This window comes from Lolium rigidum, chromosome 5, assembly GCF_022539505.1.
Source record: "Lolium rigidum isolate FL_2022 chromosome 5, APGP_CSIRO_Lrig_0.1, whole genome shotgun sequence".
Taxonomy (NCBI): domain Eukaryota; kingdom Viridiplantae; phylum Streptophyta; class Magnoliopsida; order Poales; family Poaceae; genus Lolium; species Lolium rigidum.
Window position 1 is genome coordinate 22,299,326 of NC_061512.1, and position 16,334 is coordinate 22,315,659.

A 16,334-nucleotide genomic window follows, 5' to 3' on the forward strand; every position below is an offset into this window, starting at 1 on the left:
GCATCCGGCCAGGGCACTGTGCGACCCTCTTTGAATAGCTTCCGCGAGTAGTCCACATGGACGTAGCGACGGTCCCTTTCCTTCTTCTTGCCGGCGCGAGACTAGCTAGCCTCGTGGTCACACTTGGTCTTCCGGAAGGTCCATCCCTTGCCATGGTGCCGGCATGGTTGGAGGAAGTTGCCACGGCCAATGTAAATGGCGAGGCTAGCGAAGTGAACGCGGCATGTAGAAGGCGAAACGGGCGTGGTCGTTGGCAGGCGGGCAAGAGAGAGAAGGCGTTGACCATACTATATTCGTGTGATGCATTTGTGATCCAAATTTGAGCCATAAATGGATCGATGCAGACATGACGGTCACTATGGGTTGGTCCACTCGGCTAGACTTGGGCCTGCATGTGTCCGTTTTAACGCAAACATACAACTTTGCTTTGTTCACGTCGGATCGCCGAAGATGCCCTTATTACGATATGCATCTTCATTTCGTGCTCTCCATCGGTCTCACCTTCACTCTTTTCTTTGGCCGTGTTATTTGTTTCTAAACCGTCACTTTCTTGCAAAGCATGACAAAGTATGATATTTTTTTTGGAGATTTGAAATTACTATACTCAGATTTACATTTTTGTCAATTTTGTGTTACTCAAAATACGAAACATTTTGATTTGAGACTTTACACGGTTGTGGGATACATCGTTAGCTACTCTTACTATTTAATTTCATCACTTTCTAAATCATGTGAATATAATTTTTAATTATTGCAATATGCACTGGAGCTCGGGAGCCAAAAATCTCCAATCTCCTTGGAGAGCGAAGTCAAAAAAATATAACATTTTTTTCTATTTGGCGAAAAGTCGACTCATAATTCTCAACAGAAGTATAAGGATACATAAAGTAATAAAAATTATAGAAAGGTGTTCGGACCACCTAGCGATGACTACAAGCACTCGAACGAGTTGAAGGCGCGCCACCGCCCTCACACCTCCCTCATTTGAGATGGGCAAAGCTTCTCATAGTAGAGCTCGTTGTACTACACATACGATAAGTCGTCGTGCTAAGACCCCAAAGAACCAACGCACGAGAGTAGCAGTCATTAACGATGAAAATAACCATAAATCGGAATAAACATGGACCAAATCTAGCAAGATCCACTAGAGACAAACCTCCACATGCCCTCCGGCAACGCTAGATGCATCACCAGAACAAAGGCTAGTCGGGAGGACTTTAATCCCTCTTAAAGAAGTCATCACCATCGGCTTTTCTGAGTAGGACACGAATCCTAAACAGACAGAAAAACAACAACAACAAAACAATGACCTCCCGCCTACAAGGACTAAGATCCACCGTGCCTCCATGGCCGTAACACCAAGGGAGACGAGGTAGATCGACAGCGACACCGACGGGAGACAGAAAACCTAATGGCCTCCGACTCTCATGGATAACATTTCGGTAGGACCTACGTGGCAGTGAACTCTACATCAACATCCCATATGTCTAGCAAAGCCAAGGCAGCAAAGACGGTCATTCAGTCAAAGCTTGAGAAGACCTTCAATTATTCGGTTTTTGTGAATTGCGAACCCAGCTGGCCTTGTCAAAGGGGCGGGTAAAGCCAAAGAGGTGAAGGTCTTCTCCGCAAACATTCTGATCCTTCACTATAGTGTGTTCGCAGTTGTGTGTGGAGGTTTATGATTCACACCCAGAGTATACTTCTGCTCATCAATTCAAGATAGTTTTATGTATCACTATGTGGTTTGTGATTCTACTTCTGCTCATCAATTCAAGATAGTTTTATGTACGTTTGTTGAACACTACGCGTTTAATGAAATCTTGTAATGTTGCTCGATTGCTCGAAGATTACATTTCCATGTGTAAGAACCACACGAACAAAATGATTGGCAAACGAATACTGGTATTGGAGAAGGGTGCCATTGCAAGACGCGCACACAATTTACTCCACCTCACAAGCAGCCCAACCACACCAATAGATCTGGCTTGAGTTGACATTCTTTTTTCTACAGTTATATGTGTAAGTACAGTGGTCGAGGGTTAAGGAGTACGGGTCACTTTCTCAACTCCATGAGGCTGCCTCCTTCACATGCGTGTATGATTCATCAGATGCGTCTAATTGTGGCTGTATTTAACTCGATTTGTGCATTGGATTCCACTGCTCCCCTCCATGTGAGACCCAGTAAGGTACCTGTCGGATTTCATTTTCGTGCATCTATATATGCACGTACAATTATATGTACAGTGCGGCTGATTATCCTACAGTTGTGTCGATTTTTTTCTTGCTAGAAATATTTGTATTCCGAAGAATTGGAGCGTGGGAGTTTTACATAAATATACTATTTTATCTCATCCATAATAAGTGTCCATGATTTAGTAGAAGGAGTAGTAATTCTGGAGGAATAAATCCATTTCTCTCGTGAGAGCAGTAAAATTTCTCTTAAATCAAGCATGTGTATGCTAAATAATACTGATTGTGTTGCAACCCAGTATTACTACAGATCTAGACTCTGGTAGGCTCTTCACGGTGACTTTTTTTTCTAGTAACCTCTCATGGTGGCGTTGATGGCGAGCCACTCGGGGTCATGCGGCATGGCGAGGAGGTCGATGGTGCCGTCGACGTGATCGAGGAGATCATACTCGCGGAAGAGCAGCCCGAAGTACGTCTTCCACGGGAAGAAGTTGGCAGCGGTGGTGGAGAGCGTCACCGGCACGCGCTCAGCGATGGGGATGTCGCGGATGACGGCGATGGAGTGGCCGGCGAAGGGATTGCTGCTGCCGAAGCGGGAGGAGTCGAAGGGGTCGGAGGGGCCGGAGGAGGAGAAACCGGCCATGGCGGAAGGTGGTGGTGGGAGGGAGGGCAGCGGCGCCCGGGGTGGGGAGGGCAGCGGCTAGGGCTAGGGGAGAGGAAGGGCCGGCGGCGCCCAATGGGAGGGCCGGCGGCTAGGGTCGAGGGGAGCCGGCGGCGCCCAAGGGGAGGGGCGGCGGCTAGTGCTGGGGAGGGGAGGCCGGCGGCGCCCAAGGGGGAGGGGCGGCGGCTAGGTCAGGATCAGAGGGGCCTCTGATACCATGTAGAAGAGTTATTGAAGATTGCACATCACCAATTGGGCCGGCTGCTCATGTATATATAGATGAACACATGTACAATTACAGGTACAACCCTGACAAAACACGGGGACCTATACCTAGTACAATATGTTACTCAACAATTCATTTAGAAGAGAGAAATTTGCCTAATTTATAAGAAAAACTGAGCCTAAAATCATGCATTGCCCTATTTATGAGTAAAACCGGACTGAAAACCACACAAGCGAGGAAACCCGTCGTCCAAACGAAGCTAGTTCACTAACGCGACAAATACACCTCCGGCTCCGAGGCCACCGCCCCAACATACACAGCTCAGCACTAATGCCGCACGACTCAGTTTGTATGGTGTATAAAACCAATAAACTTGTCAAATATTATTGATGTTTTGTGATATGGCACGTGCATGCCAAATATCAAGAAAGAAGTGGAAAAAACTTATTGAAAGTCCTATTTATTTTATCCTAAGTTAAATTTTCTTAAGTTTACCCAACTTTCTAAAAATACTAACAACATCCACTACACCGATTCATATCAATAGTACATCATTAAATGTATTTTTACAGTGCATTTATTTCGTATTACAGATATTGATATTTATTTCTGCAGATTAAGTTCTTTAAAAAAAAAGATGAATTGTATAAAACTATGACTTACATTGTGGTAAGAAATGAGTACCAAAATAACAACATCCACGTCATACTCACGACAAGGGAATAAAGGATTTGGGTGAGGCCAACAAAGCCCTTCCTTTCTCGGAAGCAGCAAGCTGTCCTAACAGAATCGTCGCAGGAATCCATATGACATTAACCTCAAGCTCAAAGAGAGAATATAATCAAAGTCACCTTTCTCAACACATATGACATGTTCACATACATAAATCCCTGACGAATATTTTAGTTCTCGTCGTTCCCTGGCCTTGCACGACAGCACGAACAAGAAAAAGGGAGTTTGGATGCATGGACAAGCAGAAAAGAAAATAAAAGCCGCACCTAACGGAACGGAGAGATAACCATTTTGGCGCTTGTTTAATTACGGGATGATGGCGACTTAACCTGTGTGCTTGCAACCCGTAGTGCAGGTACCCATTGTTTTTCTCTATCTTTCTTCGTGGGGGTAATATAGTGCACGTACTTTTGCGCCGAGAGTCCGAGAGCAACTGATCGAGAAGCCAAACAAAGAATATTTTCTGCGATTAGCTTGATAACAGTTTTGATCCAAGGAATGTGAATGCGATCGAGCAGCTTTACCGAGCAGCAATGGATGAAGCATCAAAAGAAGGTGATACATGCGCATATGGCACAATGTGTCGATTTCATCAGGCAGAGAAAAGGCGCCATGGCATGCGACCAAAAGCATAGTATAGAAGGAACAAGACTGCAAAAAGGAAAAGAAAGGTGAATGTCATCGGTTCTCTTTGGACTGTAGAGATTTCAAATGATTATTTTAAGGATTCTGGTTCTTAGATCACTTTTCCTAGAACCGATGTATTGATCAAGACGAAACGCACCACGATTTTCTTCCGATCTTCATCTCAGCACGAATTTGAGCGTCCAGTGCGACGTCGTTTTGTGAAAGATCAAGACACTTTTCGATGTGTTCTATAAAACCAACTATTTTTTGGTAGTTTTCCTTTGTTCATCTTACGAGCAAAGTTTATTTTTCTCCATATCACTTGTTGTGCTTATGAACATATTTGAAGAAAATATCCTATAACTTACTGAAGAAATGTTAGATAAGCTACAATACTCTAACATGCATGCCTTCTTTCATTCCATATGAATAAGGTTTAAATTGTGATTTGACAGCGGAGTTTTCCCCTTCCTCCCGTGTCGCTCCCGCTCGGGGCGACACCGGAGGACCCCCAAACCCTAGCCGCCCAGGACCTCCTCCCCCTCCCTCCCCTCCCTTGCCGCCGCCAGAGGCGGCCGCCGGAAAGCCGGCGCGGTGCCAAGGACGGCGGCGGCGAGGCTGTCGCGGCTCTGCCTCTCTGGCGGAGGGCTTTGGCGTCCGGGGCGGCGGCCTCGTCTGGTGTGGGCGGCGTGATTCCTGGCGGCAGGAGATGCTCGCCGGTGTTGTTGGCCGCCCTCTCTGGTCGCGCGGGCGGCGAGGGGACGGTGGACGGTGGTTGCTGCTGCGTGGAGGCCACCCCGCTAACCTCCACCGATCTGAAGACGGCGACTCCACACCACGCAGATCCCACCCCTCTGGCTTTGATTTCTTCGGATCTGGAGCCGTCTCGGGGTGATGGGGCTGGGGCTCTGTCCGGGAGAAATCCCTGGCCGGCGGTGGCGGCCCGACGTTGGCGACGTCTCTGACGCCGTTCTCCTTCTTGGGGGCGATGTCGAGGTACACCCTTTTCCCCTCCTTCCTTGTGCCCGGGTGAAAACCCCAAATCCACGGATTGGGCGGCGGCGGCGCTCCGGCGTCGTTTTCCCCCCTGGAGGCGTCGTCTTTGGGTCTGCGGAAGGGGGTATGTGCTGTGTGTGGTATGGTCGCCTGTGGCGGCATCTCTCGGAGGAGTTGCTGTGGCGTGCTCGGTCGGATTAAGGTCTGGCCTTCACGGCGGCGCGACTGCCATCTTCTTGTCGTGTCTTCGGTGGTGACATGGTCCTAAAGCTTGCGTCTTTCGGTTGATTGGTGCTGAGGTCGACGACGCCGGTCGAGCGAAGCTCGCGTGCAGGGGTGTTCATGCTTGTTGTTCGCTTCCCTGACTTTTTGTTCTTGGTTGTGCATCCGCGCTCTCGGGTGAGCTGCTCTGCCTCCCGACGGTACGGCGCCCTTCGAGCCAGGGCGAGAAGGCAGGGGCCTTCTTCGGAGGTGGAAACGGATGTCTCATGGGCAATGTTGATTTGGAAGTTGGCGAAGGCGGGTTCCTCCGGTGGCGTGCTTGTCTTCACGGTGCTGTCTACTACGTCTGATCTTTCCGACGGTTGATGGCCTCGAAGCCCAAGTTGTTTTCTTGTTTATCCTCTGTCTTGCTTGTTGTTTTGGAGCCTGTAAGCTGATCCTTCAGCACCATGTACTTGCCGTTAAGGCGTTATTAATTTAACGCAGGGCTACGGCCTTCTGTTTAAAAAATAAGGTTTAAATTGTTGAAACTAACTTTCGTAGTCCATATCTACGGTATGCATTTACAGTAGTTGCATATAATCAAAATGATGGCGTAATAATTTTTGAGTTTAGATTACTCCATATTAGTTGTGCACTTGGACTACGCGGGAGGCCAGAAGTTGGTGGCAGTAATATGGGCGCGATTGGTAGGTCGCACTCCTTTTTGGGCCACTCGGGCCAGGCGTTGGGAGGCCTTGATGAGTGGAGACTGCCATGGATGACAGGGATGAGCTTGGAGTGACAGGACAGCCGGTGAGAACCGCACCTCAACCTCGGTCTTGGTGGATGATGGCGGCGTCGCTTGACGTCGTTACCTTGTCGGAGGCATCGTCTTTGCGTGTCTCATCATTTTCTCGGCTTGGCATGAATAATAGTGGCTGTCATAGGATTCCTCTCGCGCCAAGTGAAGATCGATCGGATGCTTCTTCCTACCGGGTTGGCTGGATTGTCATGTTCCAGAAGGCTCTGCCGCCGAAATTCATTGTTCAACCAATGCCTGAAGATTGCTGGATTGGGTGCTTTCGGTCGTGCGCACCCATGTTTTTTATCTGACCGTTTGGTTTCAGAGGGAGCACTTCGAGGCTCTGCTGGCTGTTGATATCATGGGTTTTCTTTCCATGGTGCTGGCGGAGAAGGTCATGAAAGCCGAGGTCGGTGGAAGAGCAATAGTGGTCGGATCTTGGTGGTGAGGTGGAATTGGCTTGGAGCTTCGCGACTTTGAACATCGACTTGTATGTGGGGGCGATTGCTCAGGAGAAGTTCAGAGTTGTATCTTTCAGGGTGAAAATCCAAGGTCTAGCCTTAACTGATTGTGCGTGACAATGTTCTTGTTGAAGGCATTGTTTTGAGAGAGAGGACTTTCTTCAGGGTGAAAACCTAAGATCTATGATCTGGCGACGACAACGTTTCTGCACTGTTTTCTTTTTGGAGGCGTCGCTTATGGAGAAGCTGATCTTCTGGTGTTGTCTTGGTGGTGTCAGAGTTGCTGTTTAGATTTTTCGATCTCTGTAGCGGGGCTTTTATTTTTTTGTAATTCTTCTATTTTTTTTTGGATGTGTGCATCCTTTATGCCATTAGGGCATGATGTTGTTGCAGAGGCTAGATGTAATTGGTATCTACGCGATATTAACATATGCTCTTTATCGAAAAAAATCTCAGGACTTGTTTCATTTCAGGTTCTAAAAACCCAGCAATAGAAAGAAAACATAAGTGTTGTAGAAATCATGTTCAAATCATATGATTGGGAATCCCATGAAATTTGTAAGCTTGAGTATTTAGGCCACATGAATAGGAAAAATCACAGTAATACTCCAAATTCCGAAACATTGCAATACAAATGGATGATGCATAGGCCGATGCTATGCTCATATTTTCAAAAATAAAATAGACAAACACAGGAATTGTAATAACAATTGTCAAATTATTACGCCACTAAGTCTTGTTCTTTGTGAAAGATTGATGCACTAGCCAATTCAACCAGACTAGACAGTGTATTTATATTCAACACTCCGCCTCACGTCTAGGCTATCTTTAGCATGAGTTTGCTGCAGGCCGCAGAATCTTAAAGAAAACTACGTGAGCATGGTCTTGAACTTGAGACCTCTTGGATCTAATACCATGAAAGTTTGATGCACAAGCAAATTCCAAAAGCCCAAACAGATGAAAAGAAACTAGACAGTGTATTTATATTTTAACACCTTGTACATATGGAGTTGAGTTCAGGTCCAAGTAGATGGTAAAATCCCAACTAATTATCCCCTTAATACCTAGACCAAAGGAAATTGTATGTGTTTTATCTTGCTCCATTCCTTTGAACCAAAGGAAACAAATGAAGGGTGTCATCATAGGGAAATTTCATATTCTTCTAATTTTCTTTGAACCAAAGAGTCCCTTCGGTTTTTTTCCACTCTCTTGTTTTCCAGAAGAAACTCATGTTTGGAAATCTTTGCATACGGAAAGCGCGCTTAAAACTCTTGTGCAGTTGCATTGACTTACTACGTTAAGAAGATTAACAAAAAGGATTATCATAAAATAGTTTGTCAATTTTATGTATTTTTTATTTTGTCTGTAGGTTTAGTTATAGATGAAAAGATACGCTGTTTCAAATTTGCTCCTCACTTTTTACTCTTTTGGAATTGACCACTGAGGAATCTTCTCACTGCTATTTTGTCACATCACTCACGTGCCATGGTCCAATTATTGCTCACATTTGAATATTGAAATGGTTGGATGCATTACGTAAAGAAACAGAAGGACCATTATGCATTATGTTTGCCTCCTAATTTTGGCCTATTTGAACTTCGATAAAGTTTTAGAATTTGACCATGAAAAACTGTCGTACGCACAGCCTCGTCGATCAGGTAAGTTCCTGCGCTGAAAAACGAAGGCTGCATCCAGTAGTACATTTTTTAATGGTTGTTATTTTATAAAAAAGATGCCACAGTAGTTATGGGTGAATTATATAGTACTGCAAGTTGTGCTAGTATTGGTTGCATGCAGGAGAAATAATGTTTCCCTGTATAGTGTGAGCCCCAACCCTATGTACTCTATTGTCATTAGCAAATAGTTTTCGATCTGGGGGCCTATCTTCTGAATAATATAAGCAAAAAATTTGAAGTCGGCGCAAACGGAACAAAACAGTAGAATGATTCTTTTCATTCTTGTGTTTAAATCTTACCTAATCCAGGCGATAGTTGAAGCCCCCTCTAGAGAAAATTCGCTGCACATCATATTTTGCGTGTGTTTCGCTTTTTTTCTTTTTTTTTTGTGTTTGTCAGTCAAGGATTTAGTTACTAAGCGAAATATCGTGGGGTTGGTCAATAACGGAAATTTTGAATCTCCTCTCCGATGGGTTTACCATGCAAATACTGTTTACACAGAAGGCAGGCATTAAATTGAAGATGCTAAAATACCATGCAAATAATCACATGTACATTTTTTTTTAGGATGAGTTGGTAACCTAACTCTATACTCACTCGGTTCCAATGAATAAGACTTTTTTTTTTAAGTCAAGCCAAATAATTTTATAGATGCCATATGAAAATATATAATTTCATGATATATCTAACTATATTTATTTTGTATTTTACATGTTAAAGATTTTTAGTAAAAACTTAGTTAAACTTAAATGGTTTGACTTTTCAAAAAGAATAGATGTCTTATTCATTGCAAATTAGGTAGTACGTTTTATCTCCTGATTCCTCATTTCCATCCCACTTCCCAACTCCTTAGCTCTAAACTCCCCATTACCCTTCCACTCAAAACCGAACATGAAATGTTTCAATGCATATTAATTCAGTTTCTTCACCGAACAAATTAGGTAGTACGTTTTATCTCCTGATTCCTGATTCCTCATTTCCATCCCACTTCCCAACTCCTTAGCTCTAAACTCCCCATTACCCCTCCACTCAAAATCGAACATGAAATGTTTCAATGCTACCAGATTTGAATAATTAAATTGAGTGAGAATCTCGTGCGGCAATTTACAGTATGGTTACCAGAAATGTCAGCCACCCATGGGCCATGGCTATGGGACATTTTTGCCCGCTAGCCAAATCCTTTCTGTCAATTTACGTAGGGAATAATATTGTGGGCTAATTTGTTCGGTGAAGAAACTGAATTAATATGTATAAAAAAGAAACTCAACCAGTATATTACGAAGATTTAACTATTGAGTAATAAGTCCTCCTCTTTTATCTTCATCTGATTGCATACATGGCAAGTGAAATGTTTGTTTTTGGAGCTTGCTTGATCCAAAAGAGTTGTGTAGGATTTTAGTAGGATTTGGATCTATAGATTTGTTTTTCTACAAACGTTGTTTGATTCATAGAGTTGTAATCCTTTGAAATTCCTACAAAGGATTTATTCGCACCATGTTTTCGAGAAAACATTCCGTTCACTCCAACCTATTTTTACATTTTCTTTTGTTTTCTTGTGTAATCAAACGCTCGTAGATCCAGAATCTTGTAGTGTTCTCATTCTATAGGATTGGAGAGACCATGCCATTTCAATGTTGTATATTTTCTATACCTACTATATGAAAATCTTCGAATCAAACAAGCCCTTACTAATAAAATAAAATGCCACCAGCCCATTAGTATAATCACCCACACTAATGACCCCTTTTTGTCCTCATCATATCATGGTTGCAATCCAAGAACATATTAAAAATCCTTGAAAAAATAAGATAAACCCACCAAGTTGACCACACCACATGACCCCACACACACTACTACCTTCCCTCTCTTCAGTCATCGCACTTCTTCCTTCTTCACTGCCATCGCCTTCTCTCTCTCTAGCCGCCTTGCTCTCTCTCTCTCTCACCTCGGGAGCGAGGGAGGCTTCTCCTCCAGCTCGCCTCCGCTTTACCTTTGCGCTATATAACCTCTGTGGGGATTCGGAAAGCAGCAGGCGGGCCTCTCGCCGAGTTTGAACCCCACCCAAAAACCCCATCTTTCTCTCTCCCCGCTCCCCCGCCGCCGCCTCTTCAACTCCAAGCTCCAACCCTCCCCGTCTCCGATCAAATGCGGCGAGATCTGCGCGCCTGACCCCGTAAGTCCACCGCGCCCTCCCCGTCCCCTTCCGGCGGCCTTGGAGCTGGCATTTCAGGCTTCAGAGCTCCGGCTAGATTGGACTGTTCATCCCTTTTCTTTCCTCTATCTTTTTATACTTAGCTAGATTGGGTTCTTGGTTTAGATCGAGAGCCCCGTGCGCCGCCATTTGGGGATCATTTCGCTCTCGCTGGGTGTGCTCATGGAGCAGGCATTTGGGATTCGGTTTGGAAAAATAAATCATTGGAGTGGTTTGAATCGGGGTTGGCAGCCGCTTGACTTGTGCAGTGGGGCTGTTCCTCTTTTTCTTTTTTCTCTCTCTCTCTCCCATCCTCTTGAATACTGATTTGCTCCTGGAGATGTGACATTTGCGGCCCCGGAGCTCCACCGTCTCCCCCTTTATTTCATCTTCTTCTTTTCAGAACAGTTTAGGAGGAGCTGTCGGCAGGTTTTGTCACCCAGTGCTTCCGTTCTTTTTTGCGTCCGTAATTTCGGTTTCACTTGTCTTTTCTTGTGTTCTCATGTGGTGAGCTCACGGTTTTCCCCTCCCCCCTTTTCCCTGAAAATGTTTCTTGGGGTGTTGGCTGGCTACTTTAGCCAAAAAATTGGAGTTACTGGGCACTTCAATGCACTTGCTGTTCCACATTCTTCACCATTTCTTTGGCAGAAGTACTGATTTGTTTTCTTCCTTTTTATTACCCTCCAGGACAGTTAAGTAAAACAAAACATATCTTGCTGCGTGTGAGCTGCAAACTCTACAACGATGGATCAGTATGAGGTTTTGGAGCAGATTGGGAAAGGAGCATTTGGCTCCGCTCTGTTGGTGAGGCACAAGGTGGAGAAGAAGAAGTGAGGCTCACTACCACTGCCCTTTCACTTTCTTACCTTCTGGGGTCGGTTCTGTTTCAGTCATTCTGATGGTATGGAGCTCTGTGTCTTGTGCAGGTATGTACTGAAGAAGATCCGGCTTGCGCGACAAACTGACCGCACTCGCCGGTCTGCACACCAGGAGGTAAATCATCTTCTGCTTCATCTTGACAAGCTACACTTTTTCATCTTTTGGAACCTAGTTAGTAATTTCATTCTGGGTACACGACTAGATGTGGCCAAGAATTGGTTGTGTAATATAAATTACTTTGCTCATGGTGATGCTATTGAGTTTTGTTTGGCTAGTAGTGAGGAGCTGATCTGAGTCTTGCAACCTGCAATATATATTGTCTTGCCTTGTGCGGTGCTGTCTTTTTACTGAGCTGTGTGGGAATGTTCTTCGTGCAGATGCAGCTTATTGCGACAGTGAGAAACCCATTCATTGTGGAGTACAAAGATTCATGGGTAGAAAAGGTAGGTAAAACGTACAAGAAAAGAGTATATCAACAAGTAGGAAGGCGAAATTGCTTCAGTTTTACTTGATATCCAGTCTGCTCATTCTGTGCGTTTAAACTCGCAGGGATGCTATGTCTGCATTATTATAGGTTACTGTCAGGGAGGAGACATGTACGTATGCCGTGATATCGTTTAAATAGTTAGGTCACAACTCAAGTCCCTCTAGTTAACACAATGTCTATTGTTATAGGTCTGAAGCTATTAAAAGAGCTAATGGTACCTATTTCTCTGAGGAGGTGCGGTTCTTTCCTTGCTTTCATTTTGGCATCTTTAGCTTGTTCTGTCGAGGAATGCACTGTCAACTGTTTTCTGATTTTGCAGAAGCTTTGCAAGTGGCTCGTACAGCTCCTAATGGCTCTAGATTACTTGCATGCAAATCACATTCTCCACCGAGATGTCAAGGTCAGTAACAGCATCTCATTTGGAGCATATAATGGTAGCTGTCTTTTAATGTGTGGTGCTGATGTATACTAAAGCTGCTAATTTGTTTCAGTGCTCCAATATTTTTATTGCCAGAGACCAAACTATAAGACTCGGTACGTAGCTTAGTCTAAGGAAAAGTGCAGCACTTTATGTATTTATTCTGCAATCCTGGTAATGATGTACTTCCAAATCTAATAATGCAGGTGACTTTGGGCTTGCAAAAATATTGACTTCTGATGATCTGGCATCTTCTGTAAGTAATCAATTTTTTTTTTGTCTTGTACATATCTGATTGTGTTCTTACTACTATATTTCTCCCTTTCCCAGGTGGTAGGAACACCAAGTTATATGTGCCCAGAACTTCTTGCTGATATACCATATGGTAGCAAGTCTGATATTTGGTCTCTAGGTATGTGAAAAAAATACTTTCCTGAACCTAGATAGAAAATGTGTGATTCAATACTTATATTCTTTTGTTGCAGGATGCTGTATATACGAAATGACTGCTCTCAGACCTGCATTTAGAGCTTTTGTAAGTCCCTAACTTGCCTTCTTTATTTTGCCGATGGATGTAAACCGTTTGTACATTGTTGCAACTTGACGGTAAAAACTACAAAATATTGTTATATTTACTTAGTGAACACTTTATGCTTTTTAGTTAGATTTATTTGGCATGTCTTGGATTCTTATGTCCTACTAATACATTAGTAAACCTGGATAGAAACACTTAGCGCTAGACACCCATTGTATTGCATATATGCCCTAGTCTATTTGATTATATATTTGTGCTACTGTCTCTGTTCTAGTAATCATCTTAAGACCCAAGAAGCTGATGATGGTCGGGTTTCGTTATTTTGTTGCAGGACATGCAAGCTCTGATTAACAAGATTACAAAGTCAATAGTATCACCATTGCCCACAAAATATTCTGGTCCCTTGTAAGTTTGTTAGCTACCTTTCGTTTGTTTCTCACTTCATTTTGCCTGTCACCTCTTACCTGAATACTGAGCATGTTTCTGAAAGTTCTACTTCCTTAATGCAGTAGGGGACTTATTAAGAGCATGCTGCGGAAAAGTCCAGAGCACAGACCAAGCGTAATTTTTCGATATTCTCTTAGTCTTTGCTAATCTTTTATTTATTTTAGTAAAAATTGTTCTCTGATGTAAATAAAATACCCACTACATGACCAGGCTGCAGAACTGCTCAAGCATCCACAACTTCAGCCTTATGTGTTTCAAGTCCAACTGAAATCTAGTCCTACTCGCAATATACTTCCTATCCATGAATGTCTGACTGACAAAGTTAAGAAGATGACATATCCTGATGATGTTGCTGATTCCGCGCGCAGAAGAATGGTCAGGAGAAATTCCTTGGGAAGTCAGAGGACTGTAACATTTAGCAAACCATCTCCTGAGCGGAACTCTGTCAGCTCTATACGGAGCATCAAAGAATATACAACTACCCAGAGTTTCAAAGAGTTATCCATTGACAGCAGCCAGGCTGAGGAAGAGGTTACTAGTAAAGCCATGATAACGAAGACACCAAGCATCCTGAGGACTCCCAAGAGTATTCCAGCCAAGACATTCACAGGCAGAAATCGGTTTGAAACTCCGAAATCATCTTATACCAGAACAAGCCGTACTGAGGTATTTTCACCTAGCTTGTTCTATGTTCTTAAAGCTCTTGACAGTACTGACGTGCCAAACAAATGGTCCAATATTTACCGAGCATCTAATGTCTCTTTTAGAGTTATTAAGTTCTTGTCCTGGTGCATTTTTAATCTTTATTTAGTTTGTTGGCTTCAGCATGACTTTGCATTTGCATGAATTTGCTACTTTCTTTAGTTGGTGCCGGTACAAATGGTTTCTGAGCATCCAATTTCTCCTGTGCAGCTGCCCTCAACAACATCTCTAAGCAAAAGCGCTCCTGCTCGAAGGGTATCCCTCCCGCTGTCGACATATGAAACAACACCAATCAAGCGTAGCATCAGCATTCTGGACCAGCTAGGCGGCTCCCCCGATGTCTCTGTGAACGCACCCCGAATTGACAGGATTGCAGAGTTCCCACTGGCTTCATCGGAAGACCCCTTCCACCCCATCCACAAGCTCTCATCAGCCCACGGCTCCTGCTCTACCCCTCCCTCTGTCAACCAGTCGATCACCAAGGACAAGTGCACTATCCAGGTGCTGCGCACGGCTGACGGGGACAACGGGAGCGACTCCTCGGGGCGCAACGCCACGGCTGCCTCGAGCCGGGGCTCCAACGACTCGAGGCTGCAGCGGTTCGACATGTCGTCGTTCCAGCAGCGTGCGGAGGCGCTGGAGGGGCTCCTGGAGTTCAGCGCGCAGCTGCTACAGCAGGAGCGGTATGACGAGCTGGGCATCCTGCTGAAGCCCTTTGGCCCCGAGAAGGCATCCCCCAGGGAGACCGCCATCTGGCTGACGAAGAGCTTCAAGGAGACGACGTAGCGCACCCCCATCCCTTTCCGGTCGCCATTTTTGTAAACGTAATGCGCGACGAAGTAGCTCAGCTCAGGTTAGTTAAGACGGTGTTAGGACTGAAGTTTTAGGTGCTGGGAACACCATCTCAGTGTTGCCCTAACTTAAGGTTACTTGTTAGCTAGTAACCCCCCTAGCTAGTTCACTAGTACTAGTAGTAGAGAATTGTACTACTCCAAGTTGGAACTCTGGATCTGGCAATGTCTTAAAACCCTTGTAGCCATGCTGCCCCCTTGCAATGAATCATGTCACGATCCTATTGCCAGGATCCATCCATCTCCTGATTGGATCAATGTCTGCCCCTGGTCTCCTGACCATGGGCTGAAGAATCCTATGCTTCCTCCTGATCTGGCTAATTAAACAAACATTGAAATGGAAATTGGATGGGGTAGATGCCACGTACAGTGTACATAACCTGGCATTGTGTATAGCTTGACTCCAACATAAATTAAACCATGTTTGTCCTTAAACAACAACACAGATCTGAGCTAGGCGCCAAACGGGCGGTGCGGCCATGTGGTTACGAAAAACAATAAACCTGGGGTTTGGCACTAGGCCGAATCTCTCCATGTGCCTGGTGTTGTCACCTGTGTGTGGATCTTGGGAGCACAGGGCATGTCTTGGAATGGTGCAGGGCGTCGACAGAGGCACGCAGTAGTGCCGTGGAGAGAACGGTCTTCCTGTCCCTTGCGTCTTGGGTGTTTACCTGTGGCAAATCTCGAGCCTAGAGTCTTTGCCAAGCAATCTTTTGCATTGGTAAGTTCTTCGCCTAGAACTTGGCGGAGCCTAGGGAAACTTTTCATGATGCATGTTCAAGTTTGCAGCGGTGCTAGTTGAAATTATGCTTCTCTCTTCTACTTTTCGCAAACTAACATGACGCATTGGCTTTATTAAGCACACAAGTACCGTGTGCAGGTATAACATATAGAGCTCTGCAAAGTATTTTTTTTTCGAAATGAGGTATAGCACCCCAGACTCTTCATCAAACTGATGCACATAACATTTTATTTAAAAGATTCAAGCTTTATAGTCATACAACCTCAAGGATCACATAAAAGTGGCTACATGAATGAGCCAACGAAAAAAATAATACATGATATGCCTGTGCATTCTATATCCTAGTTGTATGCTGCCATCCATCCTAACCGAAAATAGCTTGTACGACCACCATAAGTGAGTACAGCTGAACTTCTGGCCGCTGAAATCACCACATGTGGATTCAATATATAACCCTGCAAATAACCTGCAAAAACAAAGCACCTTCCGCCCGGTTAAAAATCACAT

At 44.6% G+C, this 16,334-nt stretch overlaps 1 protein-coding gene across 3 annotated transcripts; it reads left to right on the forward strand.

Moving 5' to 3' along the window:
• The first annotated feature begins 10,499 nt into the window (after nucleotides 1–10,499).
• LOC124652677 (serine/threonine-protein kinase Nek2-like) lies at nucleotides 10,500–15,289 on the forward strand. 3 transcript variants are annotated; one of them, XM_047191714.1, is made up of 15 exons: nucleotides 10,500–10,748; nucleotides 11,454–11,596; nucleotides 11,693–11,759; nucleotides 12,023–12,088; nucleotides 12,195–12,241; nucleotides 12,321–12,366; nucleotides 12,452–12,532; nucleotides 12,624–12,666; nucleotides 12,757–12,806; nucleotides 12,881–12,962; nucleotides 13,036–13,085; nucleotides 13,417–13,490; nucleotides 13,595–13,646; nucleotides 13,743–14,198; nucleotides 14,445–15,289. In XM_047191714.1, the coding sequence occupies exons 2-15, from the start codon at nucleotides 11,511–11,513 to the stop codon at nucleotides 15,018–15,020; spliced, it is 1,776 nt and encodes a 591-aa protein (XP_047047670.1). In that variant the 5' UTR covers nucleotides 10,500–10,748; nucleotides 11,454–11,510; the 3' UTR covers nucleotides 15,021–15,289. The 3 variants fall into 3 exon arrangements, with proteins under 3 accessions (XP_047047670.1, XP_047047673.1, XP_047047671.1); XM_047191717.1 differs by having other exon boundaries at nucleotides 11,459–11,596; XM_047191715.1 differs by having other exon boundaries at nucleotides 10,500–10,746; nucleotides 11,445–11,596.
• Nucleotides 15,290–16,334: the final 1,045 nt, after the last annotated feature.